This window comes from Calliphora vicina, chromosome 5 (assembly GCF_958450345.1).
Source record: "Calliphora vicina chromosome 5, idCalVici1.1, whole genome shotgun sequence".
Classification (NCBI taxonomy): Eukaryota; Metazoa; Arthropoda; class Insecta; order Diptera; family Calliphoridae; genus Calliphora; species Calliphora vicina.
This window is the reverse complement of record NC_088784.1, coordinates 72,846,695-72,863,797: the sequence shown is the minus strand read 5'-3', so window position 1 is coordinate 72,863,797 and position 17,103 is coordinate 72,846,695. Positions and strand designations below refer to the sequence as shown.

The 17,103-nt window shown below is 29.3% G+C and overlaps 2 protein-coding genes across 8 annotated transcripts in view; one reads left to right on the top strand and one right to left on the bottom strand.

Moving 5' to 3' along the window:
- LOC135961080 (guanine nucleotide exchange factor DBS) overlaps positions 1-17,103 on the bottom strand; it is a 272,808-nt gene that overhangs the window by 84,690 nt on the left and 171,015 nt on the right. The gene's annotated exons all lie outside the window — the stretch shown is intronic.
- Ir41a (Ionotropic receptor 41a) lies at positions 1,589-13,715 on the top strand. Its single transcript, XM_065510763.1, has 10 exons — positions 1,589-1,634; positions 6,742-6,989; positions 7,055-7,211; positions 7,271-7,657; positions 7,722-7,830; positions 11,260-11,337; positions 11,395-11,715; positions 12,987-13,089; positions 13,153-13,264; positions 13,318-13,715. Exons 1-10 carry the CDS (start codon positions 1,589-1,591, stop codon positions 13,713-13,715), a joined length of 1,959 nt encoding a protein of 652 aa, XP_065366835.1.

The following is a 17,103-nucleotide window of genomic DNA, read 5'->3' as shown; positions in this document are numbered from 1 at the left end:
TGTTTACGGAGAACATTCTGATATAAAAAACATGTCCTATTTTTCGACTATGCTGTCCCTACGCCCTTCGGAATTTGACCTATTTTTTATCAAAATTTCAAATTTGGACCACATGTTCTATAATCCCAAAGCTGGGAACAGAACACGGAAAGCAGCCTTGGAAATCTCGATGTGTTCTCTATTTAACCATAAAGTATTTTCCCAGCCCGATGGAAATGTGGGTCCTATTGGCAAAATTGTAAAAAATACCATTTTTGGGATTTTCGCTCCAATTTTTAGGAATTGTGGGCTTTCCTTTAACCGTCCTTCAAAAATATTACACTTATAAAGCGAATGCCATTTCCTCCAACAAAAGTACAATTTTATCAAATTTGAAAAAATAAAAAAACCAACATCAATCTCTTCTTACTTTATTATGAAATTGAAGCAAATTTACAAATAAACAACTTTAGTTATTTCATCATTTCAACTAAAACTGCAGTTTTTCTTAACAGAATGCTACTGTTATTTACATCTAAATCTTCATTTTTAAATTTCCTACCATAGTGCATTCATAGAATATAAAAATTGTTCCTCGTTCAATTTTTATAAAAGAAAAGGTAAGCAAAAATTAAAAAAAATGATAAATTTGTATTTGAAAATCTGAATTTGTAATGCTATGAATAAAAAACCATCGAACAAAATGGCAATGTTACTTTAAGAGATATTTAGGAAATTTCATTAGCTTTCGAATGCATGTAATTAGGTTCAAATCTGTTATGAACTGCTTAAATTAGAAGCAAATTACTAAAGCAAGATTTTTTTATTTTTTTGGAAAAAATGCATTTTGCCTAAAAAAACGAAAAAACGATTTGAGAGACCACTTCCCGTTCATCCATATTTAAGTGTTATACACCAAAATTCTTGGTTTTTAGAGTAGATTAAGAAAATCGATGTTCATGAAGGAATTTCGAAAAAAAATTAAAAGTGAGACGGTCTAATATACATATCACTATCAAGAGATAAAGAAACAGAATGATAGCGATATGCAGAGAGAACAAATTTAAAATTTTCTTTTGACATAAATTTGGTGCCATTGTTCAATGATCGATCTTCAGTTAATTGTGAAGTGATACAGACCAGGGTCACTGGCGGGAATCATCCCCCCAAAGCCAGACTGACAGGCCAATTTACTTACAACAAGGCTATCCAGCTGCCTGGTAAATATATATGTACCTATATATATCCGATTATAAGCCATACATTACTTAACAACTTCCAAGTAATACAAGCGGTAGTCAATACAGTAAAATGTCAAGATATTTTTCTGGGTATCTATTTTTGATACAGTCTAGTAATTGAACATAAATGTTTCATACAAAATTTCACAAAATTTGTTTGTTTAAATAATTGTTCCTCAAAAAAATGACTTAATTTCGCCACAACTAAATTACCAAAGGATAATTTGTTAAACAAATAAAATTATTTAAAAGCTATAACATGTAGCAATAAAATCATATAAAATGTTATAAATTGAACATATCAATTGTCATAATAGTTTAAAATATTGAAAAGTACAAAACACTCTAATTTGGTGCAAACATTCGAAATGTTGTCAACTGTGTTCTGCTGGTCGCAAGTTATTAGTGCAATAAGTAAATAAAAAGAAAAGAATTAAGAAAAGTTTTAATATTTGTATACCCATTACTAAAAAGATAAGAGTTTGTCATTCCATGTGTAACATTTCGAAATATTCCCGTCTGTTGAAGGCACGATAGGGCCCAAAGGGAAGGAAATAGTGGGATGACATTTTCCACAAATTTTCTCTGTTGATTATAAATATTTAGTATTGAGAATGGGCAAAATAGATTCGATTTGGCAAAATGTTTATCCGATCGACGTTTAAACACGATAGGGCCTAAACGATGATACCAAGAGAACATAAAAATGCGGGATTTACAATAGATGGCGTATCTTTTGAATTCGGTTTATGTCATTTTGAAGGGTACATATATATCGGTCATTTATTCTCACTTAGTTATTGGACATTATAGTGTAAACAACAAAGTTTTTTTGCATCGAAAATGTCGAATTTTCTACCAACAAAGCGTCATATGCGGGAAGTTTTGCTTTACTTCTTTAATTTGAAAAAAGGTGTCGCTGAAGCAAACAGAAGCTTATGGTGAATGTGTTCCATCGGTGAGAAATGGTTTGTGCGCTTCAGAAGTGCTGATTTTGACACGGAAGACAAAGATCGCCCAGGCCAGCCAAGCAATTTTGAAGACCAAGAATTGGAGGCATTACTTCATGAAGATTGCTGTAAAACTTAACAAGAGCTTGCAAAATCATTGGGAGCTACTCAAGCAACAATTTCAAAATGTTTGCAAGCAGCAGGACTCATCCAAAATCAGGTCACTTGGGTACCATAAGAATTGAAGCTGAGAGACTTTTAAAGACGATTTTGCATGTCTGAAATGCTGCTGCGAAATGCTGCAAAAATCATTTTGGATCTAAGGACTGAGATCGAAAAGTTTAACTCAAGCATAATTTGATTTTTTTATCAAGTTACCTTTGTAAAGCATGTCAGTTATTAAGTTTAACGTCAATTATGTTCATTTGTTCTAAATCTGATTAAAATGAGTGACGAAAAAAAAATTATTCTAAAATTATAAAATATTTTCAACAAAACCCAACTTGGTCCTACAAAAAGTTGGCCAAACAATGAAAGGTCTGCCGTCAAACTGATTCCAATGTTATTAAACAGTAGCGGGAGAACTTGTCAGTTGATAGAAAACCTGGTACAGGTAGAAGGAATGTTCCACTTGATGTTTCTAAAGCCAATAAATAGAAAGCATTTTCAAAAGAACTTCCAATACATCCGTTAGGAAAGCAGTCCGGTTAGCTCAGTACTCGGACTATTTGGTACGAAAAGTTAAAGCCAATGGAGGTTTAAAAACATACAATGCTTAAAAATTCCCTGCCAGGAACTCTGCTAAAAATTTAGAGGCTAAAGACAGGGCAAGGAAATTGAATTCAAATTTTATAAAAAACAAGTAAGAAAGTATGGTCGGTCAAGCCCGACCATATAATACCCTACACTAAGTAAAAGAGTAAAATCATTTTTCTTTTAAAATTTCAATAATTTGTATTTTTGGGTGATTTTCGGAAGTGGGCCTTATATGGGAGCTATGACCAATTATGGACCGATCGTGACAAAATTAGGTGACATGAATTTTGTATATACAAAACTTATTTGGAGCGCAATTTGTGGAGATACATTTATATATTAAACAATTATGACCGATAAAGTCCAATTTCGGAAGGACATATATATGGGGCCTAGGTGAAATAATAGACCGATTTTAGCCAGTTTCAATAGGCTTGGTCCTTAGGCCGAAAAAATAATATGTACCAAATTTGATCGAAATATCTTCAAAATTGCAACCTGTACTCTGCGCACAAGGTTTACATGGACAGCCAGCCAGACGGACGGACAACGTTTAATCGACTCAGCAAGTGATTCTATGTCGATCGGTATAAGGTGGGTGTTAGACTAATATTTTTGGGTGTTACAAACATCTGCACAAACGCATTATACCCTCCCCACTATGGTGGTGTAGGGTATAAAAAAGTGCCGCTGAAGCACACCTATTGCTTATAGTGAATGTGTTCCATCGGTTCCAACATGCGAGAGATGGTTTGTGCGTTTCAGAAGTGGAGATTTTGACACGGAAGACAAAGATCGCCCAGGCCAGCCAAAAAATTTTGAAGACCATGAATTAGAGGTATTTCCCCATGAAGATTGTTGACAAATTCAACAAGAGCTTGCAAAATCATTGGGAGCTACTCAAGCAGCAATTTCAAAATGTTTGCGAGCATCCATAAGCAGGACAATTGGGTACCATACGAATTGAAGGTGAGAGATCTTGAAAGATGATTTTGTATGTCCGAAATGCTGCTTGAACGTTATAAAAGAAAATAATTTTTGCACCCAATCATTACTTGCGATGAAAAATGGATCGTTTTTCATTTAAACTTTTAACCCAAGTATAATTTGATTTTTTTTTTATCAAGTTACCTTTGTAAAGCATGTCAGTTATTATGTTTAACGTCAATTATGTTCATTTGTTCTAAATCTGATTAACTTGAGTGACCAGAAAAAAGTGCGTACTAAAATTATTAAATTTTTTTTAACAAAACCCAACTTGGTGCTACAAAAAGTTGGCCAAGCAATCAAAGGTCTGCCGTCAAACTGATTCCAATGTTATTAAACAGTATCGGGAGAACTTGTCCGTTGATAGAAAACCTGGTACAGGTAGAAGTAATGGTCCACATAATGTTTCTAAAGCAAATAAATAGAAATCATTTTCAAAAGAACTCCCACAACTTCCGGTAGGAAAGCAGTCCGGTTAGCTCAGTACTCGGACTATTTGGTACGAAAAGTTAAATCCAATGCAGGTTTAAAAACATACAAGGCTCAAAAACTTCCTGACAGCAACTCTGCTAAAGACAGAGCACGGAAATTTAATTCAAATTTTATACAAAAAATATACCTGCTACATAATGGATGACGAAACGAATGTTCTGGAAAATTTTTCGCAGCTTCCGGGTCAATATTTTTATGTTGCTGATGCTCGAGGGAATGTTGTAGGAAAGTTTAGGACCCAAAAGCAGAACCTTTTCCCAAAAAGTTCTTGGTATGGCAACCAATAAGCAGCACAGAGGGATGGCTTCATACATTTTTTTGCAAAAACTATAAGGAGTGGTCGTAGAGTGCTGAAATTTGGCACCGAGAATTATATGGAAAACTAAAAAAAAAATAAAAAAAAATAAAAATCGACCATGCCCAACGCCCACTGCCCATACAATCCAAATTGATTTTTTCGCATAAAATTGTTTATATCCACGCAAAAGTCTATAAATTTGGTACATACATTTACTGAAACAAAAAAGGAACAAAAGCCGAGTTTCAATAAAATCGGTCACGCCAACCGCCCATGAAACCCATACATAGATAAGAATTTTTTTGATATACCTGTTCCGAAAACTTCCGAAAACTATTTTTTTTAATCGAAACAAGACAATCCCACCTTTCATTTTATTAAACAAACAGCTTGGGAGAAAGTGGGGCTACATTTTTTTTTCTCCATGGAAAATCACAAATAAAATAATTTTTAGAGGCTTATAAATATGGCCATAATTTCTTAACGGTTTATGATATCACCAAATGTTATATTTTTCAAATATGTTAAAGGTAAATGGTATTATTAGGAAAATTATACATATATAAACCACTGAATTGGGTGAAAATATAACTAAATTTGTGCATAACACCCTTGCACGGACTTTACTTCAATTTGTTAAAAATAAAATAAAATGTTTCTTAAAACTATCAGTGTACATTTCATCTTTAAACATTTCTCTACAAAACTGCATCATTTGATTTTTGAAATTAAGTGTTTGAAAAATAGACTTTTTGACACCAGTTGCGGCAAAAGAAGCCAAACATTTGTTACAAAGGGCTCTATAAATACCGAAATTTACATCAAGGAATATTTATAAAAGAGGATGCTTCCATTCATAAGACCCCTTTTTTCGGCCTATGGTAAGCAAGGTCTTGAGTGGTACAAGAACAATAATGTGGTATTTGTACCAGGAGAGGCAAATCCTCCAAACCTCCTGGAGCTAAGGCCAGTGAAGAGATATTGGGCTCTTGTTAAAAGCGAATTGAAGAGCACAAAAAAGGTGTCCAAAAGTGACGTAGATTTTAAAGGGAAATAGACAACCTGTTCGAACAAAGTGACAGAAAGCTCAATAAAAACCTTAATGGAAGAGTTTCCGGAAAAAGTTCGAAAATTCATCACTAGTGATTAGAACTATAAAAATTATATTTTTTGTAAGTTGTAACAATAATTTCAATCAAATAAAAAAAATCAAAACTATAAGAATTTTTCGATCTCAGTCCTTATTACAATAACCCGAAGTATAAGAGATCGTATGAGAAGGCCGACCAAGCAGCCGAATTGACACCAAAGTCAAACAACCATGGTGCTAAGGTAATGTTCTGTATTTGGCGGGAGCTGCTGATTATGAGCTGCTGAAATCTGGTCAGACCATCACAGGGAACCTGTACCGAACACAACTGATTCGTTTGAAGCAACCATTGGCCGAAAAACGCCTAGAATATGCGGCCAGACATAAGACCGTGATATTCCATCATAACAACGCTCGGCCACAAGTTGCAATACCTGCTACAAAGTATTTAGAATGAAATGTTTGGGAGGGTTTGGCTCACCCTCCTTATAGTCCAGACCGTGCTCCATTCGATTATTATTTGCTTCGATCGATGCCGAACGCTCTCTCTGAGATGAGTATCCGAAATTCGCTTGATTCATCTTTGGCCTCAAAAGAATCCTCGGAATCCATATGTTGCCAGAAAGATGGGAAAAGGTCAAAGGGAGTACTTTGAATAAATTTATATTGTACAAATGTTTGGAAAGTTTTGCCTCACCCGCCTTATAGTCCAGACCATGCCCCGTCTAGCTATTATTTGTTTCGATCGATGCTGAACGCTCTCTCTGATACGTTTCACTTTAGAACAGAATATCCGAAATTGTTTTGATTCATCCTTGGCCTCAAAAGATGAACAGTTCTTTTGTGGCATAGTGGAAACTATTACTTGTTTTTTATGAATTATTTTCTTTATTTCAGTCATTTTTTAAATTCACAATATTTTTTAAGTTAAACATTATTTCATTGCAGCTCATTTGTATTTGAAAGATACCACCATATGCCTGATATGGAATTCTGAGGTGGAATTCGATTTAAAAACAAATAATTTTCTAGAATATTATGCTGTCATAAATATAAATTTAAATAATTTACAAAAATCTTTTGAAAATGATATAGACGACTTTAAGGCAATGGAAAATAAGCTAACAGACTATGGTCTCAGTTATAATGAATTAACGGAGAAATTAACCATGGCCATTGAGAAAACACATTGTGAGGTAATAAACAATTTAATAAACCATTTAAACTCAAAACAATTTGTCTTCCCAATCTTATATTACAGAGTTTTATAGCTTTTCAACACGATATTCTGGGTTTCATTGAAAGTTTTATTAATGCCAGCCAATATTCCGACTGGCGTTCCAAAAGAAATCGTTTCGTTTTCGCTTACAAAGAAGAAAAATTTGAAGAGAATTTCGAACAACTTACATTTTTTGAAGGTAGTCTCATTATATATTTCTGCAAAAACTTAAGTAAACATTTTCTTAAACATTTTTAGAAGAAAACTCAATTTTGTTGGTTTCCATGGACGATTCCTCTTCTTCGGATATTTTCAATTTAAAAACTAACAAATACTATGGACCCAAATCAGAAAAACAGGGTACTCTATTGTTTCTAGATAAATTTTATGCTGAAAATTCAAGCTTTCTCTACAATCGCTCTCTCTTTCCCGATAAAACTGACAATTTAAGGGGACGTGAGGTAATCATAGCCGGTTTTGGTTATAGACCCTATTTTGTGATAAATTATGGAGAAAATGATAATAATTCCTATGATTTGGCTTTTGGTGGTTCTTCGTTGGGGGCCGTGCAAATAGATGGCACAGAGGCTCGGGTGGTTACAACTTTTTGCGAAATTTATAATTGTACTGTGTGGATTGATAGTTGTAAGTAAGAAATGAAATTATTTGGGCTAAGAGCTACCTACAATAATGCTGATGTTTTTTAAAGCGGAAGCCACGGATTGGGGTGAAGTATATCCTAATTTAACCGGAGATTTCAGTTTGGGTATGGTGGTCAAAGATATGGCGGAAATTGCTATAGGAGCCATGTATTCCTGGTAAGTAACTAATGATGAGATCTGTACACAGCAAATAGGTGGGATTTTTGTCCACCATTTATTCGCTTTTATTATATCCTTCACCATGAGTGGCAAGTTTGTCATTCCGTTTGTAATTTCTACATTTTTCAAAGTATATATGTATATTCTGGATCGTTATAGATAGCGAAATCGATATAGCCATGACCTGTCCGTCTGTCCGTCTGTATGTTGAAATCAACTTCCCCTAGCCCCCAAATAACTTACATACATGATTCATACTTCAATATATCGGGAATTCTTCCGGCTCGGTTGGTATTTAAAATCGACAAAATCGGTCCATAACTGGCTGAGATATAAGGAAAACACCGGGATAACAACGATTTTTGGCCTATTTTTGATCTATATCTGGATTACTAAGTCATTAATATAGACAATATGGATATCTAATGATAGATATTTCAAAATCCATTGGAACGATGTATATAAGGCTATAGTAAGTTGGACTTAGAATGGGTCGGGAAAAATAGTTATTAACCCGAATTTTTTTTTCATCAAACACTTTTTTTGTCATAAATTTTTTTTTCAATAAATTTCAAAAAAAAACAAGCAAGGAAGTTGGTCGGTCAAGCTCGACAATATAATACCCTACACTAAGTAAAAGAGCAAAAACATTTTTCTTTTAAAATTTCAATAATTTATATTTTTGAGTGATTTTCGGAAGTGGGCCTTATATGGGGGCTATGACCAATTATGGATCGATCACCATGAAATTAGGACGTGTGATTTATGTCTATATTGAAGTTAACTATGTTGAATTTTGTGAGTATACCGACATTTTTAAACGATTTATGCATGTTAAAGTGATTTTCGGAAGCGGGTCTATATGGAAGCTATGACTAATTATGGACCGATCGTAATAAAATTTGATGTCATGAATTTTGTATATATAAAACTTATTTGGAGCGCAATTTGTGGAGATACATATATAAATTAAACATTTATGACCGATAAAGTCCAATTTCGGGAGGACATTTGTATGGGGGCTAGGTGAAATAATGGACCGATTTCAGCCAGTTTCAATAGGCTTGGTCCTTGGGCCGAAAAAATAATATGTATCGACTCAGAAAGTGATTCTAAGTCGATCGGTATACTTTAAGGTGGGTGTTAGAAAGGATTAAAAAAACAATTTCGAAAATTTATATTCAATGATAGATATTTCAAAGTCCATTGCAACGATGTATATAAGGGTATAGTAAGTTGAAACTACAATGGCTCAAAATCGTGAAAAATATTTTTTAACCCGATTTTTTTTTCAATAAATTTTTTAAAAATTTCCAAAAAAAAATTTTAAAAAACTTTTTTAAAATAAATTTTAAAAAACTTTTTTAAAATAAATTTTAAAAAACTTTTTTAAAATAAATTAAAAAACAATTTGCAAAATAAATAAAAAAAAAAATTTTAATTTTGTTCACCTAAAAATATTTGAAAATTTTATTTTAAAGTATAATTTGGTGAAGGGTATATAAGATCTGACACAGCCGAATATAGCTCTCTTACTTGTTTTTATTACTATTTCAAGAGTTTGTAGTAAAAAGTGATCGTATTGAAATGGTGTTAATACGAAATTGCGAAATTATTTCTCTTGAAAATATAACTACTATGATTTTGTCATTCCGTTTGTAACACATACAAATATTTGTCGTTGATCCACATAAGTATATACAGTTGCGGTCAAAATAATAGCACCACGACATTCATATTGTTATATAATAATATTACGTAAAAACTGTTAAATTAATTTTAGTTGTTTTTGTATTAATTTATGCTTAATTCAATAAACTTTCAAACATTCAAAATAATTTTTAAAATTAGATGCAAATTTTAAAGAAAAACTACATAATATATAACTACCTACGAAATTCAACAGTCAAACAAATAGCACCAAGATAGAAATCGATTAAAATAAACAAAAATTAACCAGGACAAAATTTAATTTAGTAACAATTATTATGGTTTGTAACGTTCTTAATACATTATTAGTAAAAGTAAAATATTGCTGCATTTTGTTCTTGTATTTTTTGGCAAAAAAAGAGACCGACCACCACCTACCCATAAAGATTATAAAATTTTGTATCGAACTTGTATGCCAAATATATTTTTTCATTCCCCAAAATAAGTTCTGAAATATTTTTGGTTTCCTTTTACCCTTTTTGTGACTCTTGGCCATCTATTTTTAATAAAATTAAGTTTGGGAATATCGCATCCTGTGCCACGACATTGACCTTTTAGCTTAAATCCCAAATTTATATAAATTTATCATTCCATAGATCATTCCTAGGGTCATAATTTATTTGATTTATATCTGAGTATAATTTTATCAAGCATTTGATCATATAATATTGAATTATTTATTCCACATATTCAATATATTATTCGAATGTTATCGTAGAAAAACCACGATCAAATTATAATTTCAAAATCTGTGTGTTTGTAAGAAAATATGAATATATTATCTTAAATATTGGTTGAAATTGGATTCGGAGGACATTCTATAGAAGTCTGATATCAAACAATATAATTTGTTTAATTATTTGACCAAGAAGTTTTTTGGTACTTAATGTTGAAAAATGGTAATGTGACTTTGGAAATTTTACCTTTAATAGAGGATGTTATATTGTTATTGGTAAAACTTTTCTAGGATTTAAATAATTTAAATTTTGTTCTTGTAATGGTCAGCGAATAACTACAACACTAGTCGCCACTTTGGACCACCGTGCAGAACAGAAATGCCTGATTTTCGAAACGGTGGGCCAAGAGTGTTAAGATTAAAAGCGACAAGCGGTTTCGCAACCTAAAATTTAAATTTTTATTTCAACGCAATGTTTTTTAAAACCATTTCTAAATATCGATGAATAGTTTTTTACAGAATTAAGCTAATTTGTATGTTCAGAAATCATAATTTTTTGAACTAGAGCTCACATACACCACTTTTTTGTTAGAAAAGTAAAATTATTTTTTTTGTTTTTAATTTTATTCATTTCGATATAAATTAATTCAAATTATAATATTATGGCGATTTCTTAAATCGAAAACATAAATATTCTATATTTTTTCGACAATTTCTTACGATGGTGCTATTATTTTGACTGCACAAAATCTGGGTATTTTTCAAAAATACCATATAATTAATTGAAAGGTTAATTTTTCTTAAAGAAAACTTTACTCATAGAAGAAATAGAGATTAATTAACGATGAAAATAAAAATATTTTCCATGTTGATTGCTTTAAGGTTCTGTGGTGCTATTATTTTGACCGGCACTGTATATTCTGAGTCTTTATAAAATTCTAAGAAGATCTAGCCATGATCTATGTGATCTCTCTCGAAGAAAGAATTTCGTTTAAAAAAATATTTCAATATAAAACTATTCTCTTTATATATTTTACCAGGGATGTTGACTACTTACAGCTGGACATGTCCATGTATTTGGCGCGTTCTGGTGTTACGTGTCTAGTACCAGCTCCTAGGCAAGTTTTTAGAATTTAGTACGATTTAATTTTCTAATAATTTTCTGTTTATTTCAGACGTTTAACCAGTTGGCTGCTACCATTAGAGCCATTTCAATTCACTCTCTGGTTGGCGGTTTTGGCCTATCTGATAATTGAAATTATAAGTCTTAGTTTTGCGCACAAGTTTGAATCGAATTTATCAGCGGAAGAAGTCAGCTGGTATCATAGTTTCAAATTCGCCTATGCTACGACCTTAAAACTATTTATCTCACAATCGGGTAATTCGTATGTGTGGTCATTTACGGTGAGAGTTTTATTGTTTACCTGTTTCATGAACGATATAATTTTAACAAGTATTTATGGAGGTGGACTGGCAAGTATTTTGACAATACCAAGGTAAGTCTAGGGACTTGAAACCAGTAAAAATATAAAGATCTAAGCTGATTTTATGGCAAAATATCAGCCCGGATTTAAGTACTATTATTAGTCCTGCTGATATTTTGTCAAATGCAGAGAGGTACTTAAATATAATTTTGAAATTTACAAGATAATTGTAGGAATAAACAAGTAAGAGAGCTATATTCGGCTGTGCCGAATCTTATATACCCTTCACCAAATTATACTTCAAAATACAAATTTTAAATATTTTTAGGTAAACAAAATTTATTTTTTTTCCAGTTATTTTTTTCATTTTTTGGAAAAAAAAAATTTTCGAATTGTTATTTAAATTTTTTTTTTTAAATTTTAAAATTTCTTTTTTTTTTAATTTAATTTTTTTTTTTATTTTTAAAATTTTTTTTTGGTGAAAAAAAAAATTCGGGTTAAAAAATATTTGTTCCGATTTTGACCCATTGTAGGCCCAAAGCAAAGGTCTTTGAAATATCTATCATTAGATATCCATATTGTCTATATTAATGACTTAGTAATCCAGATATAGGTCAAAAATCGAGGTGTCCTGGTTTTTTCCTCATATCTCAGCCATTTGTGGACCGATTTTGCTGATTTTAAATGGGAAACTTCTTGAAAGCATGTCTGACAGAATTATTGAATATTTGGATTCCGAAGATATCTGGGGTCTTCAGAAAATTGATTTCAACAGACAGATGGACAACTTTTTCCAAAGTTGTTTTTTTAATTTTTTTAAAAAAAAATTTTTGGTTTTTTAAATTTTTTTTTAGTAAAAAAAATACTTGTTAAAAAATATTTGTTCCGATTTTGACCCATGTAGGCCCAAAGCAAAGGTCTTTGAAATATCATTAGATATCCATATTGTCTATATTAATGACTTAGTAATCCAGATATAGGTCAAAAATCGAGGTTGTCCTGGTTTTTTTTCCTCTTATCTCAGCCATTTGTGGACCGATTTTGCTGATTTTAAATAGCAAACTTCTCGAAAGCATGTCTGACAGAATTATTGAAGATTTGGATCCCGAAGATATCTGGGGTCTTCAGAAAATTTATTTCAACAGACAGACGGACAGACAGACATGGCTTAATCGATTACGCTATCGATAAGGATCCAGAATATATATACTTTATTGGGTTGGAAATTATAAACGGAATGACAAACTTAAATATACCCTTCTCATGAAGGTGAAGGGTATAAAAATAAATACCATAAGCTGGTTTATAACGTAAAATATTGAAAATCTAAATATAAATTACAGCTACGAAAAAGCTGCCGATACAGTGGACGGCATGCTCTATCACAAACTGCAATGGGCTGCCAATTCAGAAGCCTGGGTTTCAGCCGTACGCAATTCCGATGATGTGGGTACTTTAATTGAAATATTAATTATAGTTTGTTTTTAATACTCTCTATTTATCAAATAGCAACGCATGAATGGCATTTTAAATAATTTCTTTATCTTTAACGATGATGAACTGGAAGTATTGGCCATGACACGACCCGATATGGGTTTTACAGTAGAACGTTTGCCATTTGGTAAGATTACAAATCCATCTTCATTATTGTTAATTAAAATTTTTCCTTACCAGGTCATTATGCCATTGGTGACTATTTGTCATCACAAAGTATTGAACATTTGAAAATCATGAAAGAAGATTTATATTTTCAATATACTGTGGCCTTTGTTAAACGCTGTTGGCCCTTGTTGGAACGTTTCGATCAGCTGATATATTGGTGGCACTCAGCGGGTTTGGACAAGTACTGGGAGTGGCGTATAGTGGCTGTAAATTTGAATGTTCAAAAACAAAAGCAAGTCGAGGCCACCATGTATTCGAATATGGAGGACAATGGGCCCGTAAAATTGGGCATGTCTAATTTTGCTGGCATTTTATTGATCTGGGTCTTGGGAATTTTCATTGCTGTGATGGCTTTTATCTACGAAATAATGGGACATTATTTAAAGTGTAAAAAGAGAGGTAGTGTTTAAACATGATGTAATAGTTATTATGACAATTTGTCTAATTGTTATGATCAATGTTTATTATTTGTTTTTTTCTTTTAAATTGATAAAAATAATTATTAAAGTTGGTCATGTAATCGTGTAGTTTTTTTTTTATTTTGTCGTCCTATTAATTTACGGACATGTTTTTTGAAAAAAAATTAAACAAAAAATATAATTTTTTTTTAATATCTTTATTGTTTTACTTTGTGTATTTTGTTTTGGTTATATGACATACATGAAAACATATTTTTAAATAGAAACAACAATTACCTGTGTATGTTTTTTAAAAAAAACAGTGTCATTTTATTTACTTTCAAAGTGCGCTTTTATACATTGTTTTATTTTGCGTGGATTTTGTATTAGAAATAGTTTGAATTTCTTAACACTTGAAGTGATAGTTACTACTATTTAACAAAATGTAGTAAATTATGTTAAATTTGTAGTAGAATTTCTTTAGTATGAAATCGTGATTTCAAAATCATTATTATTTTTAAATTTTAAAAATACTAATTTTTTCAAAAAGTACGGAAAAATTTACTGTTTTGTATGGAATATGATTTCTAAAAATTTAATTTTAAGAAATTATATTTTTTTATACTTATTTTCCAAAAAGTACTTAATTAGTTACTACTTTTTAACAAAATGTAGTAAATTATGTTAAATTTGTAATAGAATTTGTTTAGTATGAAACGGTGATTTCAAAAGCATCATTATTTTTCAATTTCAAAATAGTAGTAAAAATACTACTTTTTTTAAAAAGTACCGAAAAACTTAATGTTTTGTATGGAATATGAATACAAGAAATTTAATTTTAAGGAAATTATATTTTTTTATACTTATTTTCCAAAAAGTACTAAATTAGTTACTACTTTTTAACAAAATGTGGTAAATTATGTAAAATTTGTCATAGAATTTGTTTAGTATGAAATCGTGATTTCAAAACCATAATTATTTTCCAATTTTAAAATAGTAGTAAAAATACTACTTTTTTCAAAAAGTACGGAAAAATTTACAATTTTGTATGGAATATGATTTCTAAAAATTTTATTTTAAGGAAATTATATTTTTTTATACTTATTTTCCAAAAAGTACTTAATTAGTTACTACTTTTTAACAAAATGTAATAAATTATGTAAAATTTGTCATAGAATTTGTTTAATATGAAACAGTGATTTCAAAAGCATTATTATTTTTCAATTTCAAAATAGTAGTAAAAATACTACTTTTTTCAAAAAGTACGGAAAAATTTACTGTTTTGTATGGAATATGATTTATAAAAATTTAATTTTAAGGAAATTATATATTTTTATACTTATTTTCCAAAAAGTACTAAATTAGTTACTACTTTTTAACAAAATGTAGTAAATTATGTAAAATTTGTCATAGAATTTGTTTAGTATGAAATCGTGATTTCAAAACCATAATTATTTTCCAATTTCAAAATAGTAGTAAAAATACTACTTTTTTCAAAAAGTACGGAAAAATTTACATTTTTGTATGGAATATGATTTCTAAAAATTTAATTTTAAGGAAATTATATTTTTTTATACTTATTTTCCAAAAAGTACTTAATTAGTTACTACTTTTTAACAAAATGTAGTAAATTATGTAAAATTTGTCATAGAATTTGTTTAATATGAAACAGTGATTTCAAAAGCATTATTATTTTTCAGTTTCAAAATAGTAGTAAAAATACTACTTTTTTTAAAAAGTACAGAAAAACTTACTGTTTTGTATGGAATATGATTTCAAAAAATTTAATTTCAAGGAAATTATATTTTTTTAAACTTATTTTCCAAAAAGTAGTAAATTAGCTACTACTATTTTATACAAAGTAGTAAATTATATAAAATTTTTCATATCATTTGTTAATAATGAAACAAGGATTTCAAAACTATATTTAATTTTAAATTTTAAAATATTAGTAAAAAATACTATGTCTTTAAAAAAGTATTGAATTAATTACTGTTTTGTATAACAAAACATTTCCTCAAATTTGAACTTTAATGAGAGATCCTTTTATAAATAAATTTTCTAAAAAGTACTAAATTAGTTACTACTTTTAAACAAAATGTAGTAAATTATATAAAATTTGTCATAGAATTAGTTTAGTATGAAATAGTGATTTCAAAAGCATCATTATTTATCAATTTTAAAATAGTAGTAAAAATACTACTTTTTTTAAAAAGTTCCGACTAATTTACTGTTTGGTATGGAATATGATTTCTAAAAATTTTATTTTAAGGAAATTATATTTTTGTATACTTAATTCCCAAAAAGTAGTAAATTAGCTACTACTATTTAATACAAAGTAGTAAATTATGTAAAATTTGTCATATCATTTGTTAATAATAAAATAGGGATTTTAAAAATATATTTAATTTTAAATTTTAAAATAGTAGTAAAAATACTGCGTTTTCAAAAAAGTATTGAATTAATTACTGTTTTATAAAACAAAAGATTTCCGAAAATTTTTAGCTTTAATGAGAGATCATTTTTATTAATAATTTTTTTCAAAAAGTACTAAACTAGTTACTACTATTTAACAAAATGTATTAAATTATGTAAAATTTGTCATAGAATTTGTTTAGTATAAAACAGTGATTTCAAAACCATCATTATTTCTCAATTTTAAAATAGTAGTAAAAATACTACTTTTTTCAAAAAGTACTGAAAAATTTACTGTTTGGTATGGAATATGATTTCTAAAAATTTAATTTTAAAGAAATTATATTTTTTAATACTTATTTTCCAAAAAGTAGTAAATAAGCTACTACTATTTAATTCAAAGTAGTAAATTATGTAAAATTGTTCATATCATTTGTTAATAATGAATCATGGATTTCAAAAATATATTTAATTTTAAATTTTAAAATAGTAGTAAAAATACTACGTTTTTCAAAAAGGACGGAAAAATTTACTATTTTGTATGGAATATAATTTCTAAAAATTTAATTTTAAGGAAATTATATTTTTTAATACTTATTTTCCGAAAAGTAGTAAATAAGCTACTACTATTTAATTCAAAGCAGTAAATTATATAAAATTTTGCATATAGTTTGTTAATAATGGAAACATGGATATCAAAAATATATTTAATTTTAAATTTTAAAATAGTAGTAAAAATACTACGTTTTTAAAAAAGTATTGAATTAATTACTGTTTTGTATAACAAAAGATTTCCAAAAATTTTAACTTTAATAAGAATTCTTTTATAAAAAAATTGTCTAAAAAGTACTAAAATAGTTACTACTATTTAACAAAAAGTAGTTTATAATGTAAAATTATTCGTAGAATTTGTTTAATATAAAACAGAGATTTCAAAACCATATATTTTTTTCAATTTTAAAATAGTAGTAAAAAAAACTACTTT

What these genes read in the sequence shown, in the direction of transcription:
- Ir41a (XM_065510763.1), top strand. Translation starts at nt 1,589, where the DNA reads ATGTTGTCAACTGTGTTCTGCTGGTCGCAAGTTATTAGTGCAATAA. An exon ending in TGTCTAGTACCAGCTCCTAG is followed by an intron (nt 11,338 to 11,394) that starts GCAAGTTTTTAG and finishes TGTTTATTTCAG; the next exon opens with ACGTTTAACCAGTTGGCTGC. An exon ending in AGTATTTTGACAATACCAAG is followed by an intron (nt 11,716 to 12,986) that starts GTAAGTCTAGGG and finishes TATAAATTACAG; the next exon opens with CTACGAAAAAGCTGCCGATA.